The 21,885-nt window shown below is 39.0% G+C and overlaps 3 protein-coding genes across 5 annotated transcripts; 1 reads left to right on the forward strand and 2 right to left on the reverse strand.

The window, feature by feature from the left end:
* Nucleotides 1–36: 36 nt before the first annotated feature.
* Nucleotides 37–10,003, reverse strand: olfml2ba (olfactomedin-like 2Ba). Of its 2 annotated transcripts, none has more exons than XM_041790904.1 (8): nucleotides 9,289–10,003; nucleotides 8,911–9,103; nucleotides 8,539–8,646; nucleotides 6,410–6,562; nucleotides 5,860–6,088; nucleotides 4,587–5,537; nucleotides 1,272–1,448; nucleotides 37–1,182 (listed from the first exon to the last, which is right to left on the reverse strand). In XM_041790904.1, the coding sequence occupies exons 1-8, from the start codon at nucleotides 9,336–9,338 to the stop codon at nucleotides 569–571; spliced, it is 2,475 nt and encodes an 824-aa protein (XP_041646838.1). In that variant the 5' UTR covers nucleotides 9,339–10,003; the 3' UTR covers nucleotides 37–568. The 2 variants fall into 2 exon arrangements, with proteins under 2 accessions (XP_041646838.1, XP_041646837.1); XM_041790903.1 differs by having other exon boundaries at nucleotides 8,911–9,174; nucleotides 9,289–10,002.
* An 845-nt stretch (nucleotides 10,004–10,848) lies between these two features.
* Nucleotides 10,849–15,122, reverse strand: LOC121511997 (torsin-1A-interacting protein 2-like). 2 transcript variants are annotated; one of them, XM_041790907.1, is made up of 7 exons: nucleotides 15,015–15,122; nucleotides 14,283–14,376; nucleotides 14,076–14,189; nucleotides 13,576–13,755; nucleotides 13,016–13,150; nucleotides 12,670–12,882; nucleotides 10,849–12,261 (listed from the first exon to the last, which is right to left on the reverse strand). In XM_041790907.1, the coding sequence occupies exons 2-7, from the start codon at nucleotides 14,323–14,325 to the stop codon at nucleotides 11,489–11,491; spliced, it is 1,458 nt and encodes a 485-aa protein (XP_041646841.1). In that variant the 5' UTR covers nucleotides 14,326–14,376; nucleotides 15,015–15,122; the 3' UTR covers nucleotides 10,849–11,488. The 2 variants fall into 2 exon arrangements, with proteins under 2 accessions (XP_041646841.1, XP_041646840.1); XM_041790906.1 differs by having other exon boundaries at nucleotides 13,016–13,153.
* Nucleotides 15,123–15,175: 53 nt separating this feature from the next.
* LOC121511996 (torsin-1A-interacting protein 2-like) lies at nucleotides 15,176–21,518 on the forward strand. The gene is made up of 8 exons (XM_041790905.1): nucleotides 15,176–15,368; nucleotides 15,627–15,749; nucleotides 17,667–17,801; nucleotides 18,818–18,919; nucleotides 19,012–19,128; nucleotides 19,249–19,371; nucleotides 19,453–19,506; nucleotides 19,608–21,518. Exons 1-8 carry the CDS (start codon nucleotides 15,311–15,313, stop codon nucleotides 20,390–20,392), a joined length of 1,497 nt encoding a protein of 498 aa, XP_041646839.1. The 5' UTR covers nucleotides 15,176–15,310; the 3' UTR covers nucleotides 20,393–21,518.
* Nucleotides 21,519–21,885: the final 367 nt, after the last annotated feature.

Raw genomic sequence — 21,885 nt, forward strand, 5'->3', positions numbered from 1 at the left:
GCGAAAAGTTTGTGCAACAAAGACAACATTTTCAGATAGAATTTCCGATTTTATTGTAGTTTCTCAGAATAGTCTGATATGAAGAGATTAAGTGCTTTCACAAGACAAAAGGTCAAAGCAATATCTTTGATATCACCTTTGGAGGACCCGTGGTATGTGACAAAGAAAAAAATAAAATAATGTGTATTAAACATTAAATGTAGTTTATATACAGAATTTGGCAAACTGCTTCAAGAGTATACTTCGAATGGGTTCTGTAATATAAATTGTGGAAGTGTTCTCTGATGGAAGCGTATTCTTTTTTACATTCATTTAACCAATCAGGCTTTTTTTACAGTATGACAATATATACAGTACAGTATGATGTGTTGATAGGAATCAACATCAATTTACTTTAGGTAAGAATTTAAAAATCTCTATTAGAACAAGACAATTAAGCCATAACACACTGAAATATTTTTATACAGTTGACCCTCTTTTGTCTCCGTACTGAAGGCCGTGTGGACTGATCTACAATCCATTTAGACCATAGCATTAACTTTTTAAAATAACTACAGTCAAACCCTTACTAAGGGTCCACCAGAGCAAACTTAATGTCATATGTGACTTGGTGTCCATTGTCCCATGCATATAAAACCCTCTCTTTGGGATTGTAGTCTATCTGTGTGGTGTAAGTGTAGTTGTTGGTGAAAGGCATTCTGGGAATCATCTGAGTGTTTGTGTGTGTGTCAAAGGCGTATTCCAAGTTGGCTTCCTTCTTGTTGTGGCTGTCGACAGCATACAAGACACCACACACAATGAAGCAGTTCCCGTAGTGGTTTCTCCGGAGCCCCGTTCTCCAGGTGGTCTCTCTCTGCATGCTGAGGTCTGAGGGGTTCAGTTGACTCAGAACAACCACTTCCTGTAAGAAACCCTCGTCATCAAGAGCTGGGTAGATGATCCACAGGCCACTCTCGTCCACGGCAAAATCAATGTCTGAGTGACTGCGCCATTCCCACGGCACAGAGGACTCCTCAAACAGAGCGTCATGCAGCATAGTCCAGGCAGCCACGTAACGCAGGCGCAGGTCAAACTTGATGATGTCCCGGGAGAAAGCACGGTTATAGTAAAAAGCTCCATTGTAAACAACATGGCCTGTGCCAATCCAGTTATAAGGAAGCTTGTAAGAGTTGGTGAATCGTCCTGGAAAGGTAAACGGCAACAAAAAGGGTGAGATTAATCAAAGCTATGAGATATTATGATTAGGAAATATCTGAACAACAGGTTCTTACCTCCTTTAAAAACCTCCAGGTTGCGGAACTCCAGCAGGTTATTCCCGTAATAAAAATTTGTCACATAAATTTTGTCATCACCAGACTTTGGATCCTTCATCCACGCTCCCTCATTTTTGCCATAGGTGTTGTGAGTCACTGGCTCTGAGATTGTTGCCAAAGTGTCCTTACACTCCCCTGAGAAAGAGTCAGAAAGCCACAGGTGAGGATTAAGACCAAGTTTAGAGTCACCCAGACCTATGTCAAAGAATCTGAAAATAATTAGCAGCTTTTGTTTCAACAAACTCCGATCACAGAAGGGGCAAGTTTGCCACAGAAGAGCAACTACAATTTCATCTTTTTGAATGACCAACTCAAAAATGTTAGGAGTGAAGGTGTCAAGTCAGTCCATCCCATTAGATATATCTGACTTTTCTTTAAAAAACGCACTTTAAATTTAAAAGCATATTCTGTATTTGTCACAGTCTACGATCAGTAACTCTAGAAAGTTCTTGCAAAGATGTTTCCTGTCTTAACTACAAGGAGGCTGTATGGATCTGTTGGTCCATTATTTTGGTTCTTGGCAAACTACTCAACTGTGTAGCCATATTTGTTTTCTTTACAAAGTCCTGTTCTCTAATAAGTTTATCAACTTTGTTGGCACTTAATACCTATTGCATCACCAGTAGGCTAAAATTTGTATCATTTAGAACAGTGGTTTTTAGTCTTTCTTTTTGCTCAAGGCACACCTAAGATCAAGCCAAAATTTCAAGGCACACCAAAACCATATCCATGCAAAATAGTCCCTTACTTGTTACAGTAAATCAAGTGTATAGCATTAGTTCAGGCAGGCCATGGAGTCCAGCGCTGCCGTATAACTGAGATCAACTAATCTCACACAAGCCCTCACCAGCTGATGGTAAACTAATTCATTCTAAGCATGCTATTGGCAAAGTGCAATCATGCTGCCATATTTAAACTGCTCTTGCCTGCTACACTTTGCTGCTCCCTTTGCAAGCCCCTTTTACAGCCCTCCTCCACCCCAGCTCCTCCATTATTCTGCCTCTGACTTTATCAGTGTCATAACTGCTAATAAAGAAAAAATATTTATAACCACACATCATGTGTGCTTCTTGACAAAGTGGTCGTGACTGAACTTAAGTTGTTGAATAGTTGTAGTAATTACATATGTTGTACATATTCCCACGGCACACCAAGACTTGGCTCAAGGCACATCAGAGTGCTTTGCCATAACACTTGAGAACCACTGCTTTAGAGAAATGTCCTGCCAAAAGTTTTGAGGGACCACCATTAGATCTGGGACAGATAAAAATAACCACAATTCAAAATTCAATTTTGATGAATTCAGACTCAATTATCCAGTGTTCCAATTTAATCCAATTTATTTTTTGGGCTTTTTAGTGCCTTTATTTGACAGAAGTGGACAGTGGATAGAGTCGGAAATGGGACGAGAGTGGGGAGAGACATGCAGCAAAGGGCCACAGGCCAGATTTGAACCCAGGCCGCCTGTGTACATGGGTCACGCCTTAGACCACTAGGCCATTATCCAATGTTTTATGACCAAAAAGAGACAATTCTAGGGACACTCCAAAGATGTACTTTAAATTTTGTGCTTATTTGCACTTTGGCAAGGTAAGATCTTATCTACAATATTTGACCTGAAAAAATGAGAGAAAATGGCCAAATGAAACACATGAGCACAGTCTCAGTGACGTTCTCCCCTTTTTTCACTTGTCGTTTTCAGTAACATTTGAGCCATTTTTTGTTGACATTTTGGTCGTTTTTTACTGTGTTTTTTTTTTCATCGTAATTTTTTTCGTTAATTTTTTTTGTCTTCGTCATTTTTTTAAATCATTTTTCCGGTTTCATCCTCATCATTTTTGTCGTTAATTGTGATTAATTTGTCCACATTTTGAAAATCTTCTGTTTAGCATTCAAAATAGACTTGTGAAAAATGTTTGTTCTGACTTTAGCTAAGGTTAACGGACTTCCTGTTTGGATACAGGCCTCAGGTAGATCGATGATCATGACATAAGTTTAACCATGGGAGAAATAACTTATTAATGAGTTATTAATTGAAAAGGAAAATAACAAAACAGTAAATAAGGGAAATGTTTGATAACACAAGGTGCAGATGACTGAGCTTTCTGTGATTTATTCGAAGTGAAATGAGACACTCAGGAGCAGTGGTGTACTTATTTTACATCACTATTGCTGCAGGAAATTACAGTGGTTTAACCAAAGTGTCTAATTAACTGTTGTTTAAAATTAATGCACTAATTATGGACTTTAATGTATTGTGATGAATGCATTAATGCCGACAGTCCTACTTGTTATGTTAATGAGTTACATGTCGGTTCTAAATCGACAGGATGGTATGTCTGCCTTTGAATGTGTCAACTCCACTTTTGAAGATCAACAGTGGCAGTCAGCATATTGAAATTGCTGTCTCAAACTAACTTTTGGTCACCATGGTAAAGTCTTGAAGCTGAGGCTGCCTGTAGCCTCCTGACAAACAGCTACAAGTCATCCACCAATCAGACAGTTCAGTGACGACCCCATTCACCCTGAACTCTTAGCCTTAATACATTTAAAACAGATGAGTAATAAAAAAAAATCAAACCCAATATAAGGCTGTCGGCATGTTTATTTCTGCTGTCAAAATAGCCATTTTAACTTGGGTTCTAATGGGACTTCAGGGCTTTTACAGTCAACCTCAAGTGGATGCTCAAGGAACTGCAGGTTTTTCTGCACTTCTGCACTGGCTTCAGTTTTCATAACACTTGTATGCTGCTTGATAGATAACCATTATACAAAAAAATATTGTCTTGAGTGTATTGAATGAGTTTCAGACTTCCAGGTTCAGATTTAAAAATATTCTATATTAGATATATATAAATATGTGTAAAGCTATGGACATAAGCATGATGATGTGCTTATTGTATAATGCAGTTTAATATTCTAACGTGCACGCTAACCTGGTAAAATCTCAGAGTAGACAAAACATTATACCAGGTTAATCTTAGCAAATTAGCATGCTAACATCTTTAAGCTAAAAGCAATGTGTGTCCTTGTATATACAGTTTTACAGAGCTGTTAACATGGTGTTTAATCCCAAGTGATGTCCTCACAGTTGCCAAACATTAAGTTAAATGCAACATAATTCTCTCAGAGTTTGGTTGTGTTTTCTCATTCAAAAGCACATGCTTTTTAGGTTTTGACCAAACTGGTATATACATAAAATGTCAAATTGCTAACAAAAAGCACCACTGTTGGGATATCTCTCCATCATTTAACCAAAATGATTCTACTCACCTGGTTTTCTTGATGTAGATTCCTCTTGCCTTTGCATTCGCTCATCAAACTCTGGGTGCTCATCCTCACTCTCTTCCTCTTCCCAGCTGATCTTGTATTTCCGTTTGAATTGGGCACCCTGCCTAGTTGTGGTTGTTGTGGAGGTCGTGGCTGTTGTAGTGGTAGTTGTGGCTGAAGAAGAGGTAGTCTCAGGTGTGGTCAAAGGTAGAGTCGTATGTAGAGAACTAGTGGTCAGTCTCTCTGTGGTTGTAGGCACATTCAAGCCAGAAGACAGGGTAGATTTAGCTCCTTCGTCTGGTGTTGTGGTTGCAGCCTGGGTGGTGGCAGCTGTTGTAGGAGCTGTTGTGGTCTGGGCAGCTTGTGTTGTGAAGCTACTTGTAGAAATTGATATTGTTGCTGAAGCTTCTGCAGTTGTACTGCGTGTGAATGTGCTTGAATGAGCTGCAGTCATGCTCTTATTAGTTTGCATGATCTCTAGAGTGGAGGTTTCCATCCCGGTGGTTGGCGTAATACTTGGCGTCAAATGTAGGATTTCCTCTGTGGTTGTATTTCCAGACAGCTGGGTTGGGTTCATGGTAGTTTTGGTTATTTCCTTGGCAGTGATGCTTGGAAGAGTGCTGGTTGGCGACGGAGTGCTCCTGCTAGAGACTCTTTCAGTAGTCAGAGGTGGAGTGTCTGTTGTTGTCAGACCAAATGCGAACGATGTATCACTCTGCACATCTATGGACATATCTACTGATTTGGTTTCAATGCCACTGACAAAGTCATTATTTGAGGCCGACTCAGTTTCTTTCAGTTCCGATTGGCTCGTCCTCTTGGAGCCTGTTTTCTTTGGTCGAGGTGATCTTGGCCCTGCCTTGGTCCTGGGCCGAGGGGCTCTGTGTTGCAGAAGATTCTCCTCTAAGAAGAGGTTCATGGGCCCATCACCGCTGAATCCATGGTACTCAAAAACTAGGAAAGAGAAGGGGAAAGTATGTGGCCAATCTTTAACAATCGTCCAATGGTCTAACTTGCTACAAACAGTAGAAGCTAAACAATCACAACAAATGATATTGATTGAAATATTTGCAGCAGCTGACAGAGCTGCTCACAGATGTTCCTGAAATACAGCTCAGATAAGCACCAAGCCTTTCTTTCCATCCACCCTTGAAAACCAATCTATGGTGATTTTCCATCCAAACCATTCCTGTTTCAATCTCAGATGAGTGTGGCTTAATAAGGAAAAGTATACTTTCAAAGCAAAGCGATGAGTTGGATGATCACTCATACTTACAGTTCTCTCCAGGTTCCCCATCATCTGCCACCATCGGATCTGGCTCAGATTTATAAAAAGTCATCCCTCTGATGATCATTCCATTGGGGCCAGTCTTTGACACCTGAGAAGGCTCCTTCTTAGCCGCATTTTTCAGAGTCACCTGAGGTCTGACCTCAATGATCTGAGCAGAACCATCTGTCTTTAGGAAGGATGGATTTTCCCCAATAAACCTCTCTTCATACTTTCCCTGTTAGTGGACAGAAAGAGTTTAAGAGTTATATAACACATTCTTCTCATTTGGAAAATTAAAAGTAGCCCTATGGTGGATGTTTTTTTCCTTGAATATTTTCTGCTTTTCTATCTTCATTAAGCTCACATAGTGACATTGGCACAAAGAAACAGGCAGTCAATGAGATGGACTTAAAAAAACTAGCAATTAGGCCATTTTTTAGGTTTTAGTTTAAAGTTTGGACAACCAAAATGTAGGTAAGAATTCCTTTTTTGAAAGACAACCGTGAGAACAAAGGTCCAAACTAGAAGAGTATCAGTGTTAGGCTGTAACACTAACCTCTGGGTTTTGATACACTGCTGCACTGCTGACTCTCCTCTTGTCTTGATGGTGGTTGGATGGAGTGATGGGTGGCCGTACAGTCACAACTTCCTGCATCTGAGGGCTCTCCAGGGGCTTTGCCACATCCATGGTGTTGTTCAGGGATACCACCTTCATACAGTTATGGGAAAAAATCATCACACACATAAGAACACAACAATCCATACGTCTTAGAGAAAGTGGTGTGAAATCATCTGCAGCCATAGCCATAGAAAGTGCCATAATTTTTTTGTGTTTTGAATGGCACCACTGTGCACTACTGGTCACTGTAAACATAAAATCAACACTCATTTAACAGTGGCCCAGATCTGGATTTTGGGGTTTTCAGCATTTAAGTGGACTAATTCAAATGTTTGAGGGACATATAACATATGAATTTAATCCCATGAGAAATTTGGGCTAGCACAAGGTAACAGTGGTGTAACAAGTTTGTGCTGGACCCTGATGCAAACATATTTTTAAGAGCCAAAGAGACATACTTACCTGCAAAAGCACACCCAACAATTCTAGCTGGTTACACAACAGAATTAATGTCATCATACAGGAAAACATCATACATCTGTCACCTAAAGCAGCCTCTGATCAGCACCACCACAGCAGCTGGGATAGCATTTTTTTCCACTCTGATTTAGCAGCGTGCTTCAAACCACCTCCGCCTGGTTTGAATAAACTAACACAAGAATTCGCCCCCATAGGCAGCTTACTATGAAAATGAATGAAAACTAAAAATTCCTGAAGAAAAGTCCGAACCATCATATGTCTGAGGACATTACAGATGACAGCATCTGATATGTTAACATGTAGACCTCATTGTTTATCTCCAACAACACTGATTTGCTCACAGAAAAAACATTAGGAGCACATTTCCCCATATATGAGAGCTAATACTACTGCTATACATTCAAATTCCATCCCACTGTAGGTTCCCACTTCCCATGCCTTGATACAGAGGTCCATTCTGCACTTCCTAGAATATCGTTTTTAAACCATTATCTGTCAAAGGCACCCTTTGAAAATTAAAAAAAATCTCAAGTCACGCTAGTCAAAATATATTTGTAAAAAAGAAAACATTTTACATTCCTATAACTGCCAGGTGATTCATGTAATAGAATAAACACAACTAATCTTGAAGGCACCCCCTTCAAACAACCAAGATGCCTTCTTTTTCTAATGGTTATGCTGACCTTAAATCACATTTTGACACATTTCTTATGAACAAACGCCTGCTGAATAGGGAATAACTGGAATGAGTCTTGTGCAATCCACACTGACGATAGGCTTTTCATTCACTGACCCTGATGTCAGAGAAAGGGCATATGAGACTGTTTGGATTATTTACACTGGAATAGATTATAATCAGTATTTTCTTGCTAACTCTTATTTAAATTTAAAGCATCTGGAAGGCACCTCTAACGATGTCAGAAAGCACCCAAGGGTTCTCCGGCACCCTGGTTGAGAAAGGCTGGTCTATAATAATGTCTCATTTAGGTAATAGAGCTGAGCTAAAACTGTCTTAATTTATCTTACAAATCTGTCTTTGCTAGCTGTTTTTTTAACTAATAACCCACCCATAAGAGATTCTCATGGGTGTTAGTAGATTTTAAGAATCTTATCTGTCAGGACATGTTAGTCTCAGGTAAGTTGCTATTCCTGTTTTTGGGAATACTTCATTATGTTTGTGACTCACCCTTGTACATGCATATTGATTTCTAGTCCAGAGCCAGAAAAAAAAAAAATCACCTTACACCCTGAAGAAGCTTTTCTACATATGCAACTTTATACATTTGATGACTATTTTAATCCTTTAAAGACTTAGTTTACTAATTTACATATGTTAGAATGGAAAAAGACCACAGAAGGTCATTTTTTATTGCAGCAATCAAGTCTGCTTTCTTCAAAACTCTTAAACTTCCACATGTGATGGAAAGCTTTAGCTCTTCTTCCAAGTCCAGCCCTAAATTGGCCCTGTGAGTGTTATGTATTTGACCCACTAAAATCCAGAAAGCATTCTAATCAAACACCTAACCACTAATTTGTTTTGGTTGTTCAACATATTAGTGATATACAAGGCTGCGTTTGTAGTATACCTTTTCTATGTGTTCCACACGATCCAGGAGCTTGGTGGTTATAGAGTGCAGCTTGAGTAGATCCATGCCATAGAAGGAGCCTTCCAGCAGCTCCAGGACGGTGGATAACTGGAAAGACCAAGGGGATTCCGTCAAAAAGGGAATTCAAGAAATGCCATGACTAAAGCAGCCCTATAGCCCCTGCCTATCTGAACTCAGAGCCTCTGATTTTGATTAAATTGGGCCTGCCTCCTGAGTTAAATGAAACATGAAATCCAACCCAAAGTAATCCAGGGATCCCAAGAAATCAGCAGCCTTCAGCCACTTGGCTCTGGAGCATGGGCAATATGGGGGGTCCAGTATTCATCTTAAAGGACAGGATAAATTCTTCACCTTGACATTTTCTTTCCCAGCTTCCCTAAGTCTTTTCAGCCTGAACTCTCCCTCGCACGGGTTGACTGCAGACGGAGGAGCGATGCAGGCACACTTGCACTCGGGTCCGGATGTGATGGTCTCCACGGTGTAGAAGTCCTGCGCAGCGGCGCTACCTTCTTCTATCCGCCTGCAGGCGCTCCTGCTCAGGGGTCTGACAACACATTTACAGCGACAGTCAGAGCCTTCCGAGAGGGCTTTCACTTTGTCATAATCACCCAGCAGCTACAAAGAGAAGAGGACGAATGTATTTTCCACCAGGTCCATTCAAAAGTTTGGAAATCTTACGTACATCAACATGAGCATGCAAACTTTGAATAAAGAAAAGGCTTATCCTACCCTGGAGAGGATGCTCTCCTGGTCATCTGTTTCCTCCTGCAGCCTTTCATCCTGCTCTGCCTTGATCTCGTGCTGTGACCCGGGGTCTTCTCCCTCGGTCACTGGCGCTGCAGAGTCCCGTGGAACAAGCGCACAGCACAGCACGATGATAATGCATAAACTATACATGATTTGAAGCTAAAAAATGAAACAATGAAGCACCTATTTTAGCAGGCACAGCCTGTCACTGAACAAAAATAGCTGCCAAGAAAATTGCATAGCCTGCGCCTGACTCCAGAATCAGGGCGATGTATCTGGATGCGTCATCAGAGAGATCAAGCTCTAGAACTCATTGTCACCCTTTTCATTGTCACAGATAACGCGGGATAATTTAGAGAGCAGAGAGCGCGTGCAGCCTGTGAGAGAGCAGCCGGCGTCTGCTGCAGCAGCAGTGCTGACAGGAGGCGGACCTGAGCCCGCTAAAGGAGGGGTTGAGCTACTTCAGAGGACTGCTCTTATCTGTGCAGCACATTTGGTTGAACTGAATTGAGCTGAACTGAGCAGTCAAAGATTTAATTTATACGGACTTAATTATTATTTTCAATATGAAATTTCTGTCACTAGCATACTTGCTGGTAAAACACAAAGCAACTGCCTGTTGAAAGTCGGTAGGTTGACGATGATGCTACTCAGTTATAGTTTGAGATTTGCTTCCCTCTAGCGGCAGGCGAGAACATAACACTTTGTTGTTGTCATCTAATTCATTTCTTACTCTGGATTTGAAGTCAAGCAGAAGGCCACGTGTAATCCCTACCTTCTCATCGCATTTTGGCTTTCTGCATCTCAACAAATAAAGGCTTTTAGCCACACCAGTGTACTAGAACAACAACAGCTTCACTGGTGCAACAAGCAGACTGAGTCTTGCTGGAGAACTAGTGAAGAGTTTTGACCCTAAACAGATAAGTTGGGATCAACAAGACCCCTGTGAGTGTAAGGAGTGGTTAGTTTAACTTTCTCTCTTTTACTAGTAAACATTTTAGCCCCACAGCTAGGTTAGCTACTATACATTTTTATGTTTATAAAGCACATTAAAACGAAAAGTGATTCTCTGGCTACGTTCACACTGGAGGCCTTAATGCTCAAATCTAATCTTTTGCTGAGATCTGATTTTGATTGGCTGTTCACTCTGCAGTCAAAAGATACGTATCTGATTTGGATGAAGAGGAGTAATGACAGCTGGGGCAAAAATGAAGGTTGACGAAATTCCTTAACCGCTCCATCCTTTAGTCTTGTTTAATCCGCTCACTTTTCTCTTCCCTCATGAAAATGAGAGTAGGGGGACGTAGAGTGCAAAGCAACGCCATGCAGAGGTGTGTGTTAGCCCACGCCAGGGCACCACACCCCTAGCCCTAGACCATGATAGTTAACAAGCTAAACAAGCTTGTAACAAAAACTTCTTAACTTTACAAGGTTTTGTCGTCTACTTTTTAATTAGTAAGACTTTAATTTTTGCAGATGCTGCCTTAAACTGAACTAGAGCAGGAAACCGAAGCTTGATATCAGTGATATTAAATGCTCTGATGAATTTGCAGTGCTTTATTTATAAATTAAGGCACATTTAATCTGTTCAAATATTTACATTAAATGTTTTGCTGTAATTTGATACATGAATATGTGTACAGGCAATGGAAAGATGGGAAATCCTTAAAGGCAATAAACCCTTTAAAAAGTGTCATAGAAAATGGTAAACCCTGTGCTGGAATATATAAAAAAATGTATTCATTTGAACTCTTGTTGATCATTATCCATAGGAGAACAATCAAGCTTTGCATTAAATAATTTTTCAAATTTTACACAATTTGCAGCAATGAACTTAAAAATTGCAAACATTCTTCTATATTTACAAAACCTCCAGTTTTGAATAGCATTTATTATAATCTATTTTAATTTACAATTAATTAAAAATCAAAGCACCACATCCTTATTTTCTTATGTGCCCTAAGTGTTGTATGGTAATCTCCACTGATGTAATGCTTAAAATCTTTAGAGTGTTATTTATGTTTGATGCCATCATTTGTAGAATTTTTCATAAGTCGATATGTAAGACATCCTTGGGTGTGAAACCTCTAAACCCCAGATTAACTTGAGTCACGCAGTGAGAAGTCTGATGAACTAGCAGAAGTTTAGTGCTTTGACTTTAATTGAATTTAAGAGGGGTTAATCATGTCCTTTCACACCCATCACGCTCTATCCCTACCTCTGCTGCCACAGGCAGAATGAGGTGAGAAATACGGCTCCACAGGCCACCGTACTTGTCCAGGTCCATCCTGTCATAAGACACAGGATAGCTATCAGAGAGAAACTTCTTCTGGAGGTGGTCATCCACCATCTCCTCCACAGCACTCAAATGACTCTTAGCAGGGATCTCCTCTTCCTCCCCCAGCAGTACTGTGAAAATCAGAAAAGTCTTCTTGTAGGCAGCATTCTCATGGTCGCAGTAGCGGTAAAAGATAAGGGTGGAGCCTGGAGGCAGCTCCTCGAAGCGGTGAATGACAGCTACAGGTTTATCTCCCTCAAAAGCTCCCTGTAAGTTCCTGTCTATGTCCAGTTTGACCTGGTCACTATCCTGGCTGGCCTTGCTGGCTCCATCGATGTAGAGGACAGAAGCATTAAGGGAAGAAGAGAAAGCAGAGGCCAAGCCCTTAGCCAGGCAGTGTAGCGTCCTCTCAGCTCGGACACCAGCAGTCAGGATCAGGCTGACCGGCTCTGTGGGTTGTGCGGTCTGAAGGTGCCTCAGAAGGTGGATTCTGCTTCTTTTCCAGAGTTCAGCACGCTGGTTAGAGAACTGAGTCTTTAATTTTTCCATCTGCTTGAGGAAGATGTCTATCTGCTGCTCTTCAATTTTCAGAGATGGAGACTCAGGATGGAGATATTGCATCAACACAGCAAGAACCAGAGCCAGAACCCCCAACAATATCAGGTATCTTATGTTTCCTGTGGACAGAAAGCACGTGTTCTCTCAACTATTATGTTATGATAATTCCTGTTATTATAAAGAAACATTCTGCCTTTACTCATTTGATCATTGTCTATCAGTACAATCAAGACGTTATATTTAATGTCTTAAAGTTTTGCACAAAGTGCATACATTATGACCCAAAGAACATTAAATAATCATTAGTGTCTTTTTTTAACTTGATATTATCTTTATTATAGGTGTGGTTATTTATAATCATGTACTATTCATACACTGACTCTAGTATTTGAGAACTCATATAAACACTATGGCAGAAATGATTTAAAACTATACAAACATTTAAATGGGCTCATTTTTGCTAACTTGCAACAATAATGAGAACAAGAAAAAAGGTTAAAGAAGCACTGAGGAAAAAAATTAATCACCTCCAGAAGTTCCCTCAGATTCTGTACTCCCCAGATGTGTACGACCAACATTTTCAATTTTTTCTGCCTGTTCACCTGTCTTTTCGTCTACTGAGGTCTTTGGCTGTGATTCAGCCTGCAGACAGGTTGTGATTTCCTGTGGTTTCTTTATTTCTTCTTCTTCAGCTGCTTCTTCTTCAGGAGCAAAGACCTTCTCAGGACTGCTCCTAACATCTGATCAATGGCAAAAACCGGAGAAGGTTAACACAAGGTTAACAGAAGCAACAGAAGGTTGAAGCTCAAAAGTAGGTTGTTCAATGGAAATTAATCTATATTGGCAATTAAATTACAGAAAATCCAGACGCACCTCCCTCTGCTCCAATATCAATGATGTTTTTGTCCTGGGATTTTTTTTTATCTCTGGCTTTGGGTCCATCTACTCCATCCTCCTCTTCCTTAGTTGCAGTTTCTTCAACTGCCATGTCCCCGGAATGGCAAAATTCTGCTAAAATTGAAAAAAATCTTGGGCATTTAGAGTTAACTTGGATGACATTAAAAAGCTCCAGTAGAGAATGTTAGTTATTTGTCCAACATTAAGTTACATTAAATGTGTGTAACATTAGAAAGTAAATTACATCTAAGTATTTCTTTATGATAGAAGCAGTGGGAGAGGATAGGAGCAATTAGAGCAAAAAACAAACCCAAAAAAAAAAAAAAAAAGAAAAAGGAAAGCTGGGATTAAACCCACAACCATCCAACTGCAAGACGACCGATTCTACCTACTGATCCACAGTCTCCCAGTGGCTGTTGGTTTGTACGTTTATTGACATTTGTAGATTTAATCACATCTGTAGGTTTATTTGCATTAGTCAAAACATATAAATAATGTCTCAATACCCTGTCATAATACTTAAAAAGAAAACTCACTAGAGATGCTCTCCACTTTGTCGATAGGCTGCTCAGTTCTTTCAGTCTCTCTGGTGGAATCATCATTGCCTTCATCACCAGCCTGTGTTTGAGTGCTATCCTCTACAGACAGCGTTTCTTCATTTTTTGGAGATGATTCTTCAGTAAGACCTGTCTTCTTCTCTTCAGTTAAATTTGTGTCTGGGGTAAGGATGAAAATCAGTCATTAATGTAATAGTCTGACTGAAAAACCAATTTCTTAATTACTGATCAGCATTACTACTGGTTGACCATAATGCCTGTATATCAAAGACTATTTAATGGAAATGAAATGCTTAAATGATACAGTTTCTTTTCATCAGCGAGCTCCAAGACTTCTTCAATCTCACTTTTGGTCATACTGTTGGTGCATGCTGCTGAATCTTGTTAAATGAGACATGAACCAAATTGGATTGACCCAGGCACAAGTTAGTAAACAACCTATATTTCTGGTTTTGATTGGCCTTCTTTGTATCATTTACCTTCTGGCTGTTGTGGGTTTACATATGGAGCAATATCAGTGTTCTCCTTTTTGTATCCATTACTCGCTGAGACAAGATCCACGTTTGTTAACTGTGCTTCTTCGAATTTGTCATCTAAAATGAAGGGGAAAAACACAATGACTGAAAAATACTGACACAATTCTATTCTATACTCGTACTGAAAAAAACGGAGGGATATTTCAGTACCTGCAGTTGTGGGGTGGTTCATATCTGTAGGTTGCTCTGCCATGTCTGAGGATAGAGGGTCTCCAATGATGATAACAGATCGGATGTTTTAAAGCTGAAAAACAGACATACGACGTTTGGTCACTGCTCTGTGAAACAATCTGATCTTGCTAATAAAACATAAAAACACAAAGACACACAAAAAGGGTTTACAAATGACCGCTCGTTTTAAAACATCAGGTGTAACTTAAGATTAGGATCCTTTAATGTACGTTTCCAGATTTTAGTGTGCATGCTAAATCACAAGAGGTCTAGGCAACTAACGACTAGATTTAGACTGAATGTAGTTTGCTTTAAAAGAGATAAGAGTGAGAGGCTTCACTGCTTTTTAATATACATTTTTGAAGCTGTTTGATAGTTTCATTTTGACAATAAGTGCTACATAAAAGAGAGAAAATACAGTTGCCTTAATGGGAGGATTTCCATAAATTACATGTTAACATTGTACACAGACACTCACTCGTTAGAATAGTATTAGCATGGTATTGCAGAACCAAGCTTATATTATATATTACAAGTTGTTAGCAAAGTAGCTAGCAGGTTGACCACATACGCGGAGCTAATGTCAGGCTGGTCGGCTAGCTTCTTTGGCCAACAGTTAGCAAAACAATACACGTCTTTAATCAATATAAGCTGTATTTATGTGACTTAAATTACATATTTTGGGGTGTTAAAAGCGTTGAAGTGCCTTACCAAACCGTCAGTCACATTTCCGTGAACCATAATTAACATAACTGGTCCTTATGTTCGTAATTACGTGTGTCGCAGCCGCTCTGACAGGTCCCCAACGTTCATGCGGAACCTTCAGCACTGTTCGTGTTTCCATGGAGATGGGTAAATGAGGTGACCGTATTTCCGTCGTCCTGTCATTAAATGTTTCCCCTAAAAATGACAGGGAAGTCAGTTTCTCGCTCTTCGTTAGCACAGTGTTTCTTCGCTTTGCTTAATTTATGTTTGTAATTTACTCGTGTTGCAACATATTATAAAAAATGGATTCCACGGTGACTGGAAGTCTCAGTTTGAGGAGATCAGCGAGGCGATCATCAGGTAACGGCCGTCAGAGGAACCTGATCAGTAAGCTAGCTAGCTAAACCAAAGCAGCTAATTGATTCAAGTTTTCTCAAACTTTAACACGAAAACCTCTTTTGGTACTTTTTTTAGGTGACATTGGCGAGTTTTTAAATGGCAGACTATCAAATAAGCTTGACATTGATATCTTGAATTCTGTGGCATTTTCTTAGTCCATAGTAACTTTTTTCCTGACTAATTTACTTGAATATTATTATTTCTGTTTCATCTTTTCAGTGTTGAGTATAGAGCCGACCCCCAGGGGTCCCTTAAAGAGGACAAGAAAGAGGTCAGAAAAACAGCCTAATGTTCCAGCAGTCAATGGGTCCAAAGAGGCTGAAAATGACCCAGAGGATGAAGGTAAGATACTCCAGTTAGACCTGAATAGATTAGATAGATACTTTATTGATCCCGAAGGAAATTTAAGAGTAGTTTGTCGGGATGCACTGTAATTGATTTTTGCCAATACCTGATACGCAGGTATTCAGGGATGTACAGTATTGGATATCTGATATTCCAGTATTTACAAATTAAAATGAGCCGATGCCAGTAGCGATACTAACATTTAAATGTAGTTAAGACTAAGGGTCCACCGCTATGGGTTTTTCAGGGCTGATATCGATACTGATTATTCTTAGTGCACGTGACCGCTAACCGATATTTGGAATTGATATGCATTCATTATGACAAACAAGATGTATGCAATGTGTCAAAAGTAGAATTGGCTGTTAGAAATTAGGGAAAATAAACAATTTTGCACTAGCTCGATCAGCATGAGGAACGGTACACTGAGTAACACATTAGCAGCAGGAACACAGGGAGGGACGCTGTACACTCCCAGTGTCAGTTCCACCCAGGCTTTGGTGTTGATTGGCTGGTAGTTATGTGACATCAAACCAGTCAGAACTGTGGGTAAGACATTTGGTGAGACTGTAGAGTGAAAACAAGACCAGAGAGGAAAACACATCTTGCAGTGGGTCCAAAGAAACACACCTTTGAATTTATTGATTTTGGATGATAATTAGTACAATAAAATGCTGATACAGATAACTGGCTAATTGCCAAATGTCAGCATCAATAATGGACCAGCCCAATAATTGGTCTACCCCTTCATTCAGACATAAAACTTAAGTTCTTTAAACAGACAATTTAAAGTTTGAGGATGAACAAATAAAAAAAAAAATCAGTCTTTAAAACACACTTTAAAGTGTAAGGTAATAAAGAAAAAGATTTCAGCTGAAAGAGGGTTATTGATCCAGCCTCAAACTTCACGAACTTATTGTTGGTATGGACAATATTTACAGCTCATATAGGCAGATTTTTTATAGCCTAAATATCAGTGAAATATTGGCAGAAATTCTCATAGCTACAGGTATTTATTTATACATTCATTCATTCATTCATTCATTTATTACAAAGGACAATGCACATTAATGAACATGGACATGTAAATGTGCCAGATTGTAGCCATAGGCTAATATCCATCAGTAGTCCCCAGCAGGTTGATGGTATAACAAAGAGTACATTAAAAATCTACATAAAAATCAGTCAACACCAAGAGACTAGACGACATAGACAGTATAATAAAATACAAAGACCCACATATAAAAATACAGTAGGTGGCTGCATGACCTTTGCTTAAGAAAGACAAGGAATAAAGTGACCATTGCAGTTAAAGTGAAAAAGGCAGACGTTAAAGTGCTGTAGTGCTGAAGTGAAAGTGTGCTTATATATGGCACATGATCATGAGTGTGCTTAAAGAAGAGATTGCTTATTACCCTTATTGCATATATTGCTGATAATATTGTGCTCCTATAGATATTTCCAAAATAACTTTAACCAATATCAATATTTAAAAGTAGTTCAGTCCTAAACCTTCAGTCCTTAAAACACACAATTTAAACATGGAGGATGAGCAAATTAACAAGTAAAAACACACTTTAAATTTTGAGTATGGAATGATGATGAATAAAGACAACAACTTCAGCTGAAGTAGATCTGTTGATCCTGCCTCCAGACTCCTCTTACTTATTTGCTCATACAGCCAATATTTACAGTTGATGTAGGCAGATTTTTATAGTCAAAATATTGGTTGAAATCTGCATATCTGCTGGTACCGATAATATACTTTATAGCACCTATTTACTGATACTGCTATCGAACTGATAATATGCATCCTATGTTGTGAACATTTGGCAAGCTACCATGAAAGTTAACCTCCTGTCTCTTTTACTCAAGGTGTTGTAAGACCTAGACATGCACTTCTCCCTTTTTCAGAGTCCCCTAGCAAAAAGATCCGACTGCAGCCTGAAGAAGATAGAGGGGCTCTTGGTGATGATGTTGAGATGGACGACCAGGAATCAGCTGAAGATCCAGAGAAAAGTAACTTTCAACAACCAGAAATACACCAAGGTTGGTGCAGTTATATATGTATGATATGCAGTCACTAAATTCATTTTGTTAATAAGATTTAACCAATTAAGAAAAATCTCAACCCAAAGTAACATCATCATATTAAATTATGCAACATATAGTCATTTTAAAAAATACATTATTGAAAATTATGATAAACATTAAAACAGACTACTTCATGTTGCATTCTGACAGTTCCCTGTATGTGTGTGATTCAGTACCTTAGCTCACACTGTGGTTCTAACGTGGGGGTCACAAGGTGCCTTCTGAAAAACTAAGAAACATGATTTTATTTGTTACATGATTTTAAATATAGGTCTAACCCATTATTCTGTTAAACCATTAATTTCAACTGAGATTTTGCTTAAGTTAGGAAATGTGTAAATAATCTTTAAAATGTAAGTTTGACAGACAGACAGCAGAGAAAGGGGGGTCTGCTTTTCTTTAAAACACACAGACATCCATTTTGTGTTATTAAATTTAGTATGCCCACCCAGTGCTACAATCCATACATAGAGATTACTTCTATTCTACTTAACCCTTCTAACAATAAATCACTCTAGAAAATAATAGTGGGGTTTTAGGCTGTAATGTTGCTTTGTGTTGTTCTTATGCCATTGTTGGGATTGGGAAAGGCCTATTATGGAGTGTTTGCAGCTGTATTCAGTATTACATGCTTTAACTATCTCAAGGGACAGTCAGGGTCCCCAAGTGCAAGCTCAGTTCTCAACCACAGGTGAGGTGTCCCTGAGCAAAGCACTGAAACCCCAACTACCTGGGCAGTCTCTTTTGTACAGCCCCTCTCTCTGACAGCTCTCCATTAGTGCATGGCCAAAAATCCTGCTTGTGCATATTTGTTTTTCTGACCTTATGTGTTCATGGCATGTTTGAAAATATGTGTAAGAATTAAATTTCCCTCAGGGATGATCAAAGTATTTCTTTTCTCTCTCTTGAAATGACAACAGTGGACTTACATTCATATATACACTCCTGCTTTTTTCTTCCATGTAAATCAGGTGCCCATGGAGATGTGAATTTATCCCACAAAATCATTCCTGGTGAACGCTGGTCTGGTCATGGGGTAAACAAAGATGCTGACATATTAAAAACAGAGAGTGGTATGTAAACAGAACTCCTGCTTTCTGTGTTGGAATCTTGTTATTGAGAGAGTACAATGCAGTCATTTTAAGCTGTCTTTTTTTATTTTCAGTAAAACCACCAAAAAGACAAGTAGCCCCAAGTAAAACTGTTGTGAAGATGAAAAATCCCAAGATCACCAGCATGGCTGAATACAAAAAGACGATGGAGGCCAAAGCCAGGAGCGCTGGTAGTGTGAAGATGTGTTTAATTATATTTTTAACAACAAAAAAATATATATCTGTCAATTCATATTGTATCTCTTAAAATGATCAGATGTAGATTTTTTAATATTGTGCTCCATCCTTAGGATTACCAGCAGTTAACAACCATCTCCCAAGCAGTTATCCAGCCTCAGACAAATCCTATTCAACACGAAGATTTGTAAATAACTTACCAAAACAAAAAGATGCTGTTCAGCTCACAAAACAAGGTATCAGCCTTGTCTTAATATTACAGTGTTGTCCAACATGTAAAGTGGGGGTGCTTTTTTAAATTACATTTTCTCTATCAGAAGGGACCAAGAAAGCTGCTGCAATCAAAAAAAGCTCTTCACATTCATCAAGAGGTAAGCTAAAGTTGTTATATACTCCATCTTATTTATATTTTGAGACGATCATTAAATATTCATTACTTTTCACATTTCAGTATTGCCTTGTGTCTTTTCAGGTTTAAGGTGGTATTTATGGTGTTTGGTTCTCCTGGTGCTAGCTGGTTCTACTGTCTTTTTCATACATAAGAGTACCATTCTACACCGAAGTATGGCAGGTGATGCAGAATCTCCATTCAAGTCTGTGGAGCCAGGAATGTTTGCAGATCAGTTGTCTCTTCTTGAGTCTCGGTTTCCCACTCAGCGTCTTGAGGTGTGGAAAAGAAGTAAAATCCACATTGAGAAGCACCTCAAAACAGCTCAGCCGAGAGAGCCAGTCAGCCTCATCCTTACTGCGGGGCTCAAGGCTGAAAGGACGCTGCAATGCCTGGCCCAGGGTTTGGCCTCTTCTTTCTCCTCTGCCCTCAATGCCTCCGTACTTCACATCTATGGAGCCAGCAAAGCCAGCCAGGACAGTGACAAGGTCAAGCTGGACATTGACAACCAGCTGCGAGCATCCTTTGAAGGAGACAAACCTGCTGTGGTGATTCATCGCTTTGAGGAGCTGCCTCCTGGCTCCACCCTTATCTTTTACCGCTACTGCGACCATGAGAACTCCGCCTACAAACGAGCGTTCTTATTGTTTACTGTGCTTATGCCTCAGGATAAGGTAGGGGCTGATCTGAGTCTAAAGGATGTGGAGGAGAGGGTGCATGAGTACATTAAAGAGAAGCTGGTTGGCTCCAGCAGTCAAACTGCCTTCAATAAGATGGACCTGGACAAGTTCAGTGGACTGTGGAGCCGAATCTCCCATCTCATTTTACCTGTGGTGTCTGAGGAGGACATAGAGCTGAAGGGATGCTGATGAACCAAGCTGTCTTTATAGCAGAAGCTATTTAACACCGTAGGCAACTATAAATAAGAAGTAATGTAAATATAATGTGTTTGCTGTCATATTTCACATATAGATTTGACTGAATATGTTTGAGGTTTGTTTTGTCTCTTCAAGAGATAATATTGTACTTAAGCTGCATCCTTTTTTATAATTCACATGACCTACATCAAAGATGTCCAGCACTGATTTAATGTTCTTACATACATGTACAGGCTTTTCATAAAGAGGTATAAGAAGTGAAACAGTAGCATTCCATTTCAAACTAATGATCCAGATGCATTTTGTTTTTTAAGATTTAACATACAAGATATAGTTTGATTTTGTCTTGTTCTCTGTCATAAATCTTTTTCATCATCATTTTTCAACATTTGTTTTTAAAAACAGATTCATGGGTAAATAATAAAATATTTAACTTCTTCTTTGGAAGAAAACAACTTCAGGCCTTCTTTACTTGAGGTAAAAGATCCCTGTTCTTCATAATGCCCTGGACCACTGCTGGTTTTGATTGATATTTCCCATGGAGATCTGTATAGCTCCTTTTGTATTCTTTTACTATGGTTTTGCACTAAAAATTGTGTGATTTTTGCTTTAACAACCATCTAAGAGTACTTTTTAAAATGTAAATAATTTATGTGCTTTGTTTATTTGTAAATATGCTGCATACATTTGATATTTTGTATGTTTCTTGAATTGGAATATTTTTGATAGCTGTATATTTGTTGTATACTGCAACAGTTTGGTATAATTTCTCAAGAAACCACTGAAATGTTTAGTTTCAGATAAGATTACACAAATTGATTTGAATTGTAACATACATTTGTAAATGTTTTGACTAAAAACGAGTCACAAAATGTGCCTTAAACTCTTTTGTGGAGAACATTGGACTTTGAATTGCTCCAAATGACTCATGACACAATGTCCTGACAAAATAAAAGCCCAAACAATGTTTAATGCTTATTTAAGGATATAAATACAGGTAGGTGTATTTTGTCGTGATACTCATTCCTCTTATGTCTTCAGTTTTTGATGAATTTGGTTTGGATCATACATATTTGTGTGTCAATTTTCAATAAAGATTATTTTGATTACTACAAGAGTTGATTGTATAACCCATGACCCTTCTTTGCTCTTGGTGTTCTGCTTGGATTACACTGAAGAATACTTTTATTAGCGTAACCAGGAAGTTAAAACTGTACAACATATGAAGTTTAATCATTTACTAAGAGGTATGGCATGATTAAAGACAGTAAACAGAATACAATTAGGAGGCAAAGGGTTAAAGCAAGTTTTTAGAACATCGTTGCAGTCACTGTATATTGTGTTTTGTAGAGATGTAATTGGAACTAAAGTTTGTGAAATATTTCAGTACTTTTCTTAATAAAGTTAAACAAAGTAATTATGAAGCTGCCTCAACAGCTTAACAACAAGTGTTATTCTGAGAAACAAGGAAGGTGGAGCAGGTT

This window comes from Cheilinus undulatus, linkage group 7 (genome assembly GCF_018320785.1).
Source record: "Cheilinus undulatus linkage group 7, ASM1832078v1, whole genome shotgun sequence".
Taxonomy (NCBI): domain Eukaryota; kingdom Metazoa; phylum Chordata; class Actinopteri; order Labriformes; family Labridae; genus Cheilinus; species Cheilinus undulatus.

What these genes read in the sequence shown, in the direction of transcription:
- LOC121511996 (XM_041790905.1), top strand. Translation starts at nt 15,311, where the DNA reads ATGGATTCCACGGTGACTGGAAGTCTCAGTTTGAGGAGATCAGCGAGG. An exon ending in AAATGACCCAGAGGATGAAG is followed by an intron (nt 15,750 to 17,666) that starts GTAAGATACTCC and finishes TCCCTTTTTCAG; the next exon opens with AGTCCCCTAGCAAAAAGATC. An exon ending in GGCCAAAGCCAGGAGCGCTG is followed by an intron (nt 19,129 to 19,248) that starts GTAGTGTGAAGA and finishes CTCCATCCTTAG; the next exon opens with GATTACCAGCAGTTAACAAC.
- LOC121511997 (XM_041790906.1), bottom strand. Translation starts at nt 14,325, where the DNA reads ATGGCAGAGCAACCTACAGATATGAACCACCCCACAACTGCAG. An exon ending in GAACCACCCCACAACTGCAG is followed by an intron (nt 14,190 to 14,282) that starts GTACTGAAATAT and finishes CCTTCATTTTAG; the next exon opens with ATGACAAATTCGAAGAAGCA. An exon ending in CAAAGTGGAGAGCATCTCTA is followed by an intron (nt 13,154 to 13,575) that starts GTGAGTTTTCTT and finishes TTTCAATTTTAG; the next exon opens with CAGAATTTTGCCATTCCGGG.
- olfml2ba (XM_041790903.1), bottom strand. Translation starts at nt 9,456, where the DNA reads ATGTATAGTTTATGCATTATCATCGTGCTGTGCTGTGCGCTTGTTCCA. An exon ending in CAGTGTATCAAAACCCAGAG is followed by an intron (nt 6,089 to 6,409) that starts GTTAGTGTTACA and finishes GTCCACTAACAG; the next exon opens with GGAAAGTATGAAGAGAGGTT. An exon ending in ATCTACATCAAGAAAACCAG is followed by an intron (nt 1,449 to 4,586) that starts GTGAGTAGAATC and finishes ACTCTTTCTCAG; the next exon opens with GGGAGTGTAAGGACACTTTG.